Raw genomic sequence first — 14827 nt, forward strand, 5'->3', positions numbered from 1 at the left:
GGTGCATACAGGGATGGAAATAAGACTCCTGTTGCATAGCAGTTTCACCCATTCCAGGTTTTCATACATTAGCTACAGTGTATAGGTAACACACTTAGGTGGGTCTTATTAAACTTTTAGTAAAACCAGGAATGGATCAAACTGCTATGCAATGGGTCTTATTTCCATCCCTGCCACTGTATATGCACACTGCCATTAATAGTGCATGTTCTTAGGGAAATGCTAAAGTAGTTTTTTTTTTTGTTCCATTTCATTTTTAGATCTAACAAAACAACAACGCTGATGCAGCAGTGGTTAGCTGCAGCATACAGTAGGTGTGTTTATCACTTTTCAAAACAGCTGTAAGTGGTATGGCGTCTATTTCCTTTCTCTGTCTTTTCCAAGACCACACAGACAAAACAAAAGCTTCAATACCTTTGCTCTGTGGAAATCAATAGGGTTACTTATGATCCAATATCATACCTAAGTAACATGATAGAGCAAACATGCCTCTGTGGGTGGATTTTTATTATGGGGACATGTTCAAATGAAAGGAATGAAATGAATTATCTTTCCCTATCAACAGGATTTCATGTTTCCAGGCTGTAACCCACTAACACGGTTCTACAATCCCATCATCAAAATGTTCTAAATGTTTGTTTAAAGGTCTGCGCTTTTAACCTTATCCCCTCCGTTTACTCTGTCTTTCATGTTTAAAGTGACTGTTACGATTAGCCTTGTAAGCTTTTTAAAAAATATGAATACAAAAATAGAAATACAAGTACTTATTTACAGAGGAAAAAATACTTTCACTGTCTAATGGGATCAATTCAAACCACACATATCCCAAATATCCCTACACAACTCAGGGAAAAGTTCTAATAAATTCCAATAAAAGTTAAACAAAATGCACGTGCCATAAATGATCTGACATTTAATACAGACAATGTCAGTTTGCCACAGGAGACCCTGGCCGTCGTCTTGTTGTGGTAATATTTAGTATTTCCCACTGTGTCTGGTATTGTTGCTTCAGTTTTACTACCTCCTGCCTCTTTTCTTTTTCTAAATGCCCTCTTCTTGGAGGATTACAGAAGCATTCCCAGCTGTTGGATTAGTGCCTCTGGTTGAGGTCTCAGAGGGACAGTTCAGTTACCTCAGCATCCTGCTCACAGAGGCTGTATCTCCTCTCCAGCCACCGCAGTGTCCCCACACTGAGCGACTCCTCCTCCAATAGGAGCTCCAGAAGCAGGACCAGCTGGTCTGGGAGAACCTGAGGAAACAAACAGCATCCCCTGAGAAACAAGGCCAAGCCTGTGGAGTCATTAAAACCAAAAGACACAAGACACCATGTCTAGGTTGCTCTTTGTAATTACAGCATGATGGCATATTTGAAACATGTGAATACTTTTTAACTGGAATCCCTGAAACCTAATTTTAAACAGTTAACATATTAAAATAACTCTTGACTGGGAGACTTTCTATCCTAGTACTTGTATACCCTATATTTAGACAAGACCAAACATAATAGATTTTTATTGAAATATACTGATAAACTTAGCATATCTGTTGTCTGTCCTGCATTTGCAAAACACGTGTTGAAGTTGCTTGAAAATGCAAAAATACAACGTGTGTAATTGTTCCGTCCAAGCCTACAGAACACATCCATGTCCTCTGGTACAATACTTTAGCTGAACTTTTGTTTATAGTTGACATTTACAAATATTAAACTAACTCCAGCCTGTTTCAGCCAGGTGTGAGCTTACAGTGGACAATACACAATCCAATTCATTTTTTTCATTTGTGCAAGTTGAGACTACAGCCATGGTTGATCCAAGCCTGTGCGTACAATACACACAGCCACCTTCTAATTAAGCTCTGATAAGAAACAGTTTCTCCTTCACTCCCTTATTGTGATGCACCTAGAAGGGATCTGTGACAAGCTTTTCCTCAAAGATTTACATTAAAAACAGAACTGCCAGCCTCTCACAGGGATCAATAGATAAATGTGCTGCCTAATGGTGTTTTGAGATTGTACTGTTATTTCTTCAGGTTTGCACTGTTCAAAGTTATTGGGGTGCAGACATAAATCAAAGAGGCCTAATAAAGGAGATAGCAGAAAACTCAATGGCTGTTTTTTCACCGGAAAAATCTACCTGTGGTGATCATCGATTAAACTGCTGTTGTTCTGGACAGAAGTCAAGCTTTTTAATAAATGTACTCTCTGTCGGCAATGGCAAACAACCTCTCTTTCACAGCGCTGCTGCTTGTTAATGATCAGCTGAAATATAAATAAAAATGATCCTGCTGGTTTTAGATATACTGCATTACCAAACTCCTTAGTGCTCAAAAACAATGGTTGATTTCTGATACATAAAAAAGAATGAATACATTCTAATTGAATCTTTAGGATATACAGGCAGGTGGACAGATCCATTATACCCAATGTTTTCCTGTTACCCTATCCATTGATGGGCACAGCAAGGAGTGCAAACAAATAATTTTATATAATACATAGCTTCGATAACTGGAGATAGCATAAAACAATCTATCTGTCTGTGCACACAAGGCAGCATCAGACAATTAGATCCAAAACTACTAAATGTGAAACTAAGCCAGAGAAAGAAACCAGTTATTTAAAATTTTATTAATTAAATATCCTTGTGGCTTACCTAGCATTGCATCTTCATATAGCTATTCAGATACAAAGGATATTATTAAAAAAAACAAAAAAACAATCTGGCTGCCATTGAAGAGTTATTGTAGTGTTTATGTCTGTCAAGAAGATATGCAGAAGGAAAATATATTTCTTTTTTTTGTTAATCTTTCACTGCTGAATTTCTTCGTGAAGAAAAATGTAAAATGTCTTTAAAATATTGTAAGACGAAGCGGGTCGAGCCAATGTACAATTGCCATAACTGTAATGCCCTCAATATATCTGTGCCGCATAACCTGTTGCCTCTGGGCATGTTTTAATACCAGGACAGTACAGAGTACAGCTTATTAGATCATATTTATTCTTTCCAAGACTAAATTTTCAGTCACTGACACTCAACTACAGATGGTCACAGATTTTTTTTTAAACATTTCACACTTAAAACACTGACCTTTACAATTTCTAATTACTAGGTCAAAGCCAACTGTAGCTTGTTCACATCTGTGTGAAAATGAAACATCATAAGTAAACTCACGGCTTCCATTGGACATCTAAACACAGCTGTAATACATGACCTGCCCTTCGTTTCAAAGTGAGAAAGTGCCAAGTTCCTATAGATTTTAAGTTCTATGTTTTTAAATGCTTTTTTTTTTTTTTCTCACAACCAAAACATTGAAATCAATTTTATGTACAAATACAGAAAGGAACCCTCGCCCCCAAAAAACCTTTTTCCTTTGTAATACCGACACGGTTCAGGTCTGAATGATAACTTACAGTCCATTTCTCACACTACTATCACAGTACAATTAAAGCTGGTTTTTTTCCATTTAATCAAGGCAAAAACAAAACATCACTGAAACAAATCGCTACTGACCTTTCGTCGTCATGAAACCTGACACAGAAATGCACTTCATCATCCCCAGACAGGACACAAATCACTCTAAAGAAGTACAGCTGGTATGCTGAACACCCTGGCTGCCCAATCCCGTACTGACAGACAGCTCTGAGGGGAAACTGATGCAGCGGCCGACTGACAGTGGCGTGATTTCTATTATTACTCTATTATCACACTGGCATCTGTGCCTAAATGATGCATGCTTCCTCCCTGATGCCATTTCCTTTTATCCTGGCTGAAGTCTAAAAGCAGGTCAATGGGAGTAATACATATGATCTCACTTCAATTTACAGCTACTACCTCAAATACACCACTTCCTTCTCTGACTCTCTCCCCCACTCGCTCGCTCGCTTTCTCACACATAGTTAGATTCTTCCCAAAAATGGTTAAGAACTGTTAAGGAAGTCTCTCCCTACCAGAAATGCATCCGTCCTCTGCTATATTTGTCTACATTACTAAAGCAGGAACTATTTACTGCATTTAAGTGGTTAGAAAGAATTGCAGCTAAAATAAAAAAAGTCTCAAATACAGAAAGCAGCTGGCACTACTTCAATAGGTCCAAACTGAATTAGACTAATTTGACCTTTAGGAATTATACACAGAAGGCATTTAGATGTTGTACCACAGTGCTGGTTTCTCCGGTGAAAGGTCATCTCCAAAAAAGACAGAAATTCCCTTTCATCTGCTCTTTATACTGTTGTGCTAAGCCAAGACCTGTTTGGTAGAATGCAAGCCTTGATACTGGGTGCTTGTGTTTAAAAGGAGGGAGAGGCTTCTCATTAAACCACATAAGAAAGCATTGCTACAGCTCCAAATTAAAGGATTTATGGGGCCACACCATCCTTTTCAGAAAGCCTTCCAAAAAGGAAACTAATTTCTATGTCGTAAACTGACTTGTATGGTCAATTTACCTCCGGGAACGTCAATTGTTTTGAGGGTGCAACAGAACAAACATTCTTTTGACTCCGATGCCTGGGCCTTGGAAAAACTTGTTCCGGCTACAATTTTCCTCATTTATAACACAGTCCAAACAGCCTGCTGAAAAACTAAACATTCCAGTTGCTTTTTTGCAGTTACAGATACCTTTTTTTATTTGGATAACAAACACATTGCATTTCATTACAGAGAGAATTCATCCATTTAAACAAAACAAACATTTTTTCATTAAACTAATACAATATAGATGTGAATACTACCAAACTATTCCTATACTCTTAATACATAGTTATGTGTAGCATTATTATATTTATGAAGTCAGCACTTGCTGTCATTTTACTGTAATTTCAACATTTTGCTTTGAACTCACCACAGTTTTGCGTTTTTGTATTTTCTGGGAAGCACTTCTAGACTACGTCATTAAAGAAACAGTTTCATAATGACACTTAGAAAAACAGGAAATGTTCACAAACAATTTTAACTTCAATGTAGACTGATCTATATATTCATTATGACCATAAAACAAGTTGCTAAAAAAACACACACACAAAATGGAATTTGTTACAAGTGGAAAATGTATAATTCATACAGAAAAATACCCTTGTACCTTTTGACCATCAACTACCACTGACCATATCTGGTATGGTATGAATCTTTTACAGGATTTATTTCTTCAGTCTTCAAAGTAGTTATACAAACAGTTAACCCTAATCTAAAATGTTATTAATGTATCAATCTACCCAGCATGCCTTTCTCTACATCGCCTGCCCCAGATAGCTTGTAAACATATGAACCGCTCCCACCTTGAATGTCCAGCAGCATGACCAATGACAATGGCAAAATATTTTAGGTAGACATTTTACATCATTTGACACTGGCTTTCCTTTTTGGAAATATTTAGGTAAGCTTCAACTAAGAAATCGATGGCCGCTCTGAGTGTTTTACTGACAGTAAATTAGAGCCACTTGTAATGAAACTGCTTTTCAACACAGTTCTGGACCCAGGTTCTATCTGACTTTCTACCAAGTTTAAGGTTTTTTTTTTTTTTTTTGTGAAAATGTACTCAAGTAACACTGTGAAGACAACACATGACAGACGGACAACAACATAACTATGTGGACAATCATTGGAATGAGTGATATTAAAAATAACTGGTTAGTAATACATTCACTCTACAAAACAGATTTGATAGGTATACATACTGTAGGTAAACAAACACAGATCCACTTTTTGTTACTGTACTGCTGTATTTCTTCATCTGTTAGAAACATAAGTCTCCTACCATGTCTGGAAATATTAAAAAAAAAAAAATCTGTAGATCCCCATGCCCTATTTCCAATGTATGCACATATAAATATGAAAATGTGACAAACAAATTCTGATTCTCAATAACTCTTTGTACCAAGTTGTATCTGTATGATGTAAAAAAAATAAACAAAAAAAAAACATCAGAACTACAAGAAAAGACAGACATTTTAGCCATGGAAAGAAAAAAACAAAGACAAAATCTTAATGATAGGGCTGATTATTTTTTTATTTTTTTTTTAATTAAACTGAGGATCCTACATAAAACTTAGTATCTCATCATTATACAATTGATAACTGTCCACAATACCTATACCCTGTATTAATGTATAACTTGTAAACTAAAATACAGGCAACTTTACTGATGAGCAGAGTGCTTGGCATCAGAACAATCTCTGTGCGGCTCTTTATTCTTCCCAAACTAAGAAGGCACTGAAACACAATCCCCAGTGGCACCGTGGGGATCCTGTACTGTCTATTCTGATAATGGCAAGCTCTTGTCATAAAAAACAAACTGTAAAATCCAGCCATGCAGGATCCATTCACACATCACTGACAGCTATGACACATTTCTCAATGCCGGCCCTGTAAGTCTTTGGCAGACCAACTGCAAGATTAAGCAACAGGAGCACTTCTACATGCAGTGTTCCTACTTTGGTAGCATAAAAAACACAGTGGTCTGTAACTGAAGAGGAATCGCTCCAATGAAATTATCACAAGACATCCAAACACAAAAATCCAAATATCTTTAACCACAAGGATAATTAGATTCCAGGGAAGCTTGACGGTGCTGCAGATCACAGCTAACTTCAGCAAGACCTCTGAAATCTGACTCTATAAAACATGGTGAAGTTTCACATTGTTGATGTACCATACTTATCTTCATACAGTACCTATTGCAGCATCCTTGTATTCAAACATTCCAAGCTTCAAATGTGTTTGCAATACTAGAGTGAAGGCAGCTTTCAGGGTATGAGGCCTTAGTTATACAAAAAAATAATAATTTACCAGTCCAACAATTGGCTGTTAATTAACTTTCATAAATCATTCTGCTTGGCATGTTCATGTCATAAATGATCACATCATTAAAAGTTTAGGAGAGTTCATATGGGAGCAATTATAGACCAGGTGTTTCAGAATACAGGTCTGGTCAGGTTCCTGTTGTGTAACAACTCTTACAGGTTTGTGTCATCTGAGACTGAACTGCTAGAATCAAGGGTCAAATTACCTGGGAAAGAAAATATGCATGTCTTTCAAAGGTGGTAGATTCCTTTAAAAAAGATTTACAAATCATCATGTACACTTTCAATATACCACCTGCAGTCTTAACTATTAGGAATATATCCAAAAAGAAAAGATGACCTGAATATAAACTGTCTTTAAAACAGACCTGATAAGATACTATACTGAAAAGGTAAGAGCACAGACTCACTGAATGTGAATATGCATGTAAATAAAACACACCGATGATCTGTCAGGATAAGTGGCTGTTCCCACTGACTTCTATGAGAAAGAGTAATCATTTGGTTCACAAAACTTTTTATATGAAATACCAGTTGCCAGGGAAGAAAAAATAAAACAGCTATTTATACTCTACTAATTGTAACATTGCTATCTTATTTCAATTCATGACGTACAACTTAAATTTAGCTGCGTTTTAGCAACATCTGGTAGAATATCCATCACTTAATTTAATAGCAAAAGCAACATAGAGATCCAAATTTGTGCCACATTCTACTAACGTTTGTAGGTTCCCTGCTGAGACTTGCACCTGAGAGCTGAGGAATGGCAAGTGTGTGGAATGGAATTCATGGAGCAACTGCAAAGGCTCCAGGAATAACTCTGATCAAACGTCAAGTACGCTAAGTAACAGTACAATTATAAAAGTCCTTGTGCGGTCCTCTGTATCCTGGAATTGTTATTTGATTTCCATGGGTTTGTGATGAGATATGAAATATTACATCACATGGGCATGGTGTGGCTACAATGCTTTTTGGGCTTCACTTGCTAATAGAATACAAGGATGTGAGATGAAATGGCATTTATACTAACAGTGGACTGGAAATCCCTTATTAAGCTGTGTTAAAAATTCCTCTTCTCTTGAAAAAGCCCAGTTTTAGGGGCATGCAAAATAAGTAATTTATGAGCCAAAGGAAAATACAAAACATTCATAATTACACAAAGCATGACTATAACATCTGTTTTTGACCTTATACAATTAAATAATGGTACAGTTGATTCTAAGTGGCAAACACAAACCATTTATCTTTTCTAGAAGATGTTACACTGCAGATGCACATAACACATTTATGCATCAAAAACTTTAAAAACATATTTATCCATTAAAAACTACAGTTCTCATCATCTTACTGATGTGACAATTGTCGATTGACAAAAATAAGTCATGCTTTATTTCACGACTGGGTATTGATCATCCATACGGCTCTGGTGTTTGATTGATCATCCATAGGGCTCTGGTGTTTGCAGTTTTAACTGGCATATTATATACTATTAACCAACAGTTAACAGAAAATAAATAATGTACATTAACATGTTTATTAACTGTTTGTTAATAAACAAAAAAACAGCCCTTAAAATAAAGCGTGACCCAAAAATATAGTAAAAATTATTTGATGTCATTATTTACTTATCTTTGTTCCAAGGGAAACAGCCTTAAAATAAAAATAGAACCTGAAATTGACAAACATACTGTTTTATTTCAATGACTTCACAAGTGAACATGAAAAAACACAAATCAATGAACAGTGAGCACTTATCATATCCCTTTCAACTCATAAATATGTATAATGACAAAAAGCTTTGTAAATATAGTATTCTAAATACTTCTGTAAGTCCAAAGTAAAAAACGACTAAAAATTGAGCTCTTTTACTTACCTGTAATGGGAGCTTGGAGTCAGGATTCAGTGTAATCTGGAATGTGCCTTATCTGCAGACACCTGTGTGCTGAGCTCATATACTGTAGGTACACCAAATCATGTGCACCATCTTTTATCCAAAAGGCCAATCCTGCAGCAGGTCTAACCCTGCTCCACCCCTATACAGAATAACTCAGTGGTATTTAATTACTGACGTTTTACCTAAAGCACGCTCACCCATAAACTTTAAGACTTACCCTGTGTGCTGACAACTGACAACGGCAACAGAAATGTGAGTATTCTGCCTCTAAATTTAACTCGCAAAACAAGCCTGAAAAGTAATTTAAGCCAAGTGGATAATGAGCTGAATGAATCTAACAAACAGAAGTACAAATTACAAGTACATGGCTAGACCTACAGGCACATTAGAGCTTTCACACTAGTCCAGTCAGTAATAAACTGTGTGTTCTCTGGCATTTACCCAGAACATAGTTCAAGTGTCATTAGTCTGTCACCGTTGGTATAACAATATATTTGGGTTTGATGTCAAAAAAAAAAAAAACTAGCCTGAAATACAACTGAAGCAAGAGGAATGCTGTATAATAAAACAGACTGAATTAGGTTTGATTTTACACAGCACTGCCTTGTGTGTGAGCCAGTAAACATAAGACTTACAGGTATGGCCAAATGTTCACCCTGTGGAATGAACTAATTTTGCTTCATGTGTCGAATGAAACCTGCCGAATAATGTTACATTAACATATTTAATTGCATGCTGCTTTGTAGTTTTCCATATACTTCATGAAAAACTGAAAAAATGTGACACTTTAAAATCTAACATTAAATACTGTACTACAATTGTACTAACATGGTATGATATATATATATATATATATATATATATATATATATATATATATATATATATATATATATATATATATATAAAAATTCTAGCTGATGCTAAACTTTTGTCCATAGCTGTACATTAATTTATGCATTTAATATTTTGTTTCTAAGGAACAAAACAGTACTGCTGCTGAATATGCCTTGCATTATCTGTTACTTTTAGTAAGTTCTCATTGTTGGTTTTAATAACAGTGACTTTAAAAGAGATAAATGTCATTTTTATTTATTTTTAATTAATTAATTGCATAGCCTTTTTATGCTTAAACGTGAGTATGTCAAAGACAATTGCCTGTTAAAAGAGTTTGTGACTTTAGGAGCTAGCTATTGAAATATGGAAAATAGATGATATTTTCACGCTTGTATTTGTATTTAAAACTGCAGTATAGTAGCCGATTATTCTGTAAACATTTAACTTACTACCAGGTGAAAGTTTTAAATGAGAATAACATCTGAATGGACTTTCCTGGCCAAAAATCTCTTGTAGAAATCAAAGCAGAGACAGTATAGCTTTGCTATACCAGTGGATGGCTTTATGCAGCATGGGACACAACATTCCTGTGCTTTGTAGATCCAGTTATTAACTCTTGCTCTTTTTGTACCCTCCTTTAAAAGCAAGACACTGTTATTGACACATTTGTATTAAGTCTGAAAGCTGAATGTTGGGAAGGCTTTTAGTTTTTTTGTATATGTGCGTCAAAAAGAATGTTTATTGATGTGTTTCTGGGAAACTCCACAGGCTGAGCTTTGATGAGCATGACTGCTGTCTTCCACACTTTGCAACTGTTCACAAGACAATGAGTCATTTTTATTTTTATTTTCTTCTCAGTGTGGTTTTGCGATTCTGATACATATCCCTATGTTCATATAACTGGTAATGTGTTTAAATGACTGTGTTAATTAAAAAAAAAAAAAAAAAAAAACAACAGTAATTGGTGTTGTTTTTCACTTATGATTGGAAAGAACTGGGATAATTCTAAAATAATTAAAAAAAAAAATAAATAAATAAATTTAACTAGCTGTTTCAGACTTAAAATGTAGTCTTTCCAATTACTGCAAACACCTTGAAACAATGAATTAAAGACACATTTGTTTTATTAGATGAGTCAATGCTTTGCATTATTGATTAAATTAGGCAAACACTAGGCACATTGGGTCAATTGCAACGAACTGAAAGCAGTGTAGTAACCCTGTACTAATCCCGTGGTTAGTACAGAGCTACATACTAAACTAGTACGCAAGTTAATACCAATTGCAACAAACTTGGCAGCTCAAGATAGTCCCCAGCTGTGTACTTAAAATTATCTCATTTGCAACTAACCCAAAATAACTGCTGCTGCCCTCTAGAGCAGGGCTACTCAACCGTGGTCCTGGAGGGCCGCTGTCCCTCCTGGTTTTTGTTCTAACTGTTCACTAAATTGATTAATTGCCTCTAATAAGGAACAAAAACTAGGAGGGACAGTGGCCCTCCAGGACCAGGGTTGAGTAGCCCTGTTCTATAGGATACTAAGTACAAGACTGTTAGTCTAACCCTTTCTAGTATAGACTAATGATTTATAGTACCGTACTAAGTGAAACAACTGTGAAAAATCCTAAAATGTATTGACAACTTTTGTAGCTGAACAGTTCATAATCACAAATCCATACTGTGTACATATATTTTACATATGAAAGAGATATTTACTTGCATATTATTATTTTTTTATATAAGGGATATCATTGCTGGCACTGCAATATATTTGTGTAGCGTTGGAATGAGTTTCGTGACATTATAACAATATGGAAAACGATACTCCTAAATCACTTCCACAGCGGGAAACATGATCCAGTGGCAAAATATTACAACTATGGCTGAAATGATTTATTACAAATATCATAAAATAATTGAGAATATATTTAAAGCCGTACAGTAATTATGTATTACCCACATGGAACGGAATTGCAATATTTAATATATGAGTAATATATTTTTAAGTTATATATAACAGGCTATATGTATACTTGTGTCAAAGTGTGCTTTTAGTAGCCAATTCTACATATTAGTAGGCTGTACCATGCCAGATTTTGAGCTCCAGCCCTTTCAGTTCCTGTTTGGAACCACACCAAAACAAACCATAATCCTTGGTATTGTACTGAAGCTGGGGATCAGCTAGTCTCCAACTTAACTTTGTTTTAATTCTTTTTTCGTTGCAATTGGTATTAAGTTAGTACGCAGCTGGGGATGATCCCGAGATAGTACCGTACTAGCTAGTTCGTTGCAATTGACCCAATATGTCTTAAAGCAGCACAATAGTAATGAGACTAGGCTGATGAAGCTGTTATGTCAACAGGCTGCGGTGGCACATGGAATTGGGCACATTAAAACATACAGTGGTATGCACTATGAGCAGTGACTGATTGTGGCTGGGATTTATTACAAGTTCGGTGCCACCTTTTTTTTTCGTGATTAGAAAAATCTGTTAAATTACATTTTTCACATATTGATATACTTCATTTGTTCAAACAAATATGGATATTCCATTACTATAACTAGCTACACCAAAATGAGCCTTGTGAATTATTATAAAAGACACACTCACCCCCACAGGTAGTCACTACTTAAAGGTGTTTCCTTCTCATTTGGTTAATTTCACTACAATCAAATATCATTAGAGACATTCTCAACAGAAAAAAAGCCTTCACTGGTCAAACACAAAATACAATGGAATCCTAGTCCCCTCACAACAAAAATGCTGTATACATTTTATTTTATTTTTTTATTTCAACTGATGTATTATTTCTAGAACTTATTGTTCATATGCATATCGTAGTACCACATTAAGAGTACAAGCTAAGGAACTAACTTATTAATGCAGTATTTGCAATCTGAATTTGAACAGTAAGTAAATGCAGACTATACACACAGACACACTGATTTAGGATCTGTATAGATACTTTAATAGTGCTTTATAGGCTAGAGATTTCTTTATGTATTTATGTAATGGGGAAAATCATCAAAGCATATGAGAACATGTGATAAGTTATCAGTTATGCCAGCAACAGACTAGTATATTTTATTTATATATTTTTTATATCTAAACACAAAAAAAGAATTATGATAAAAAAAACACATCATACATGATAGGTATGTAATGACATCTAAGGTGAACCTAACAAACACATGTACATGGATTAGGGAGTGGTTAACATGTAGAAAACAGAAAGTACTGATTAGAGGAGAAACCTCAGAATGGAGTGAGGTAACCAGTGGAGTACCACAGGGATCAGTATTAGGTCCTCTGCTATTTCTAATCTACATTAATGATTTAGATTCTGGTATAGTAAGCAAACTTGTTAAATTTGCAGATGACACAAAAATAGGAGGAGTGGCAAACACTGTTGCAGCAGCAAAGGTCATTCAAAATGATCTAGACAAGATTCAGAACTGGGCAGACACATGGCAAATGACATTTAACAGAGAAAAGTGTAAGGTACTGCACGCAGGAAATAAAAATATGCATTATAAATATCATATGGGAGATACTGAAATTAAAGAAGGAATCTATGAAAGACCTAGGGGACCTACTTTTTTGACCTGAAAAAAGAAACAAGGACCAGGGGTCACAAATGGAGATTAGCCAAAGGGGCATTCAGAACAGAAAATGGAAGGCACTTTTTTACACAGAGAATAGTGAGGGTCTGGAACCAACTCCCCAGTAATGTTGTTGAAGCTGACACCCCAGGATCCTTCAAGAAGCTGCTTGATGAGATTCTGGGATCAATAAGCTACTCACAACCAAATGAGCAAGATGGGCCGAATGGTCTCCTCTCGTTTGTAAACTTTCTTATGTTCTTAACTTCCAAGCAATAGAAGCAAATGAAAAAATAACGAACGAAAAAAAACCTACAATACAATAGTACTGTAATTATTCTAGCTAATTGTTATTAATAAGTCTGAACATTATGTTCTTTAAGTATATATTTTAGTTAAGGAGTTTTGTAATTTTAGGGCCACAGATCTCCAACAGTACCTTGGTATCACTGCAAATTCTTAAAAGAAGGTTAATTTATGGCCTTGTAAATCAGGTATGAGTGAACACACCTGGACAACAAAAAAAAAGGTGACTCTCAATACATCCAAGGACTTAAGATTTTTATAGGTAATCCCTTCAAATTCCTGAACACTATCATTTTAAAGAATTTACTCCAGCACTAACTTTACTTTTATTTAAAACCACTTCAAATGTATAACCCTGACTGTGCTGTCATGGGCTGCCCATGGTGGCCCTACACCTTACATATTAAAGGTGATGAATTTGGGTTTGCATTGATTGTTATGGAATTTTATCTAACACTTGTATGACTCACACTGCCTACAGCTGACTGAAATACAAGAGCAAGATCTCTGCATATTTAGCAGTAGCAGTGTCATGTTTCCTCCAGTGAGACCCTAACCCATCAACACTATTTGAAGCAAAGTCTGCAGACTCCATTTTCTTAAGCTGCTTAGTATTATTAATGAATATGCATCTAAGAAGTGGTGATTACTGTACAGTATATCTAGCCTGAGTGATATTATTATCTGAGGACAGCTGAAAAAGCAAAGCGTTTTGAATGAAAGCAGTGAACCTGCAGTTCTGTTTAAATGTCACAATGACATATGTTTGATTACGGGGGATTCTGATTAAACCGGGGGGTGGGGTGGGGGGGGGGGTGACTTGTACTTTAATTACCTCTTCATCTATCAACACCAGAGCTGTTTAACCAAACCACAAGTTAATTTATTGTTTCACTGTCAATAGTCCATTCATTTAAAACATTTTAGTTATTTAATATCAAGGCTGTTTCTCTGGAAACACTGTCATGCTGTTTAACAGATGCTATTCAAAATAAACAAACATGTGGATTGGGGCAGACAAAGGGCACATACACTTTGCTGTTTGTAAAGACATCTACACCTGTACACCTTTTACTTAAAACACCGCAGGCCTTACTTCTCTTACAGAACATACTGCAGCTTTGTTCTGTAATCCAACAGTAATCCAATGACATTTTTTGATGTAAAGACCCTTCTAAATGTGTGGACCAAATGCAATAAATAAATAAATAAAATAGATAAATAAATAAATGCTTTAACACATTTTCTCTTTGTAGCATTACATCTGTGTTCAAACGTTATTATGAACGTCAATACGTTTTCAGTTTTAACACTACACATGGGGTAATGGAACACAATGCCAACACTCAACATTAAAAGAATAATCTCGACCTGAGCGGATGTCATCAGCCGGTCAAGTG

General features: G+C 35.6%; 1 protein-coding gene across 3 annotated transcripts in view; it reads right to left on the reverse strand.

Annotated features, from left to right (window-relative positions):
• Window positions 1-14827, reverse strand: part of LOC121303072 (aminopeptidase O (putative)) — a 72314-nt gene that overhangs the window by 13894 nt on the left and 43593 nt on the right. For all 3 annotated transcript variants that reach the window (XM_041233509.1, XM_041233499.1, XM_041233492.1), the window contains exon 14: window positions 1133-1249. In XM_041233509.1, the coding sequence (XP_041089443.1) occupies window positions 1133-1249 (117 nt within the window). The remainder of the gene's footprint in view (window positions 1-1132; window positions 1250-14827) is intronic.

This window comes from Polyodon spathula, chromosome 2 (assembly GCF_017654505.1).
Source record: "Polyodon spathula isolate WHYD16114869_AA chromosome 2, ASM1765450v1, whole genome shotgun sequence".
In the NCBI taxonomy this organism is placed as follows: Eukaryota; Metazoa; Chordata; class Actinopteri; order Acipenseriformes; family Polyodontidae; genus Polyodon; species Polyodon spathula.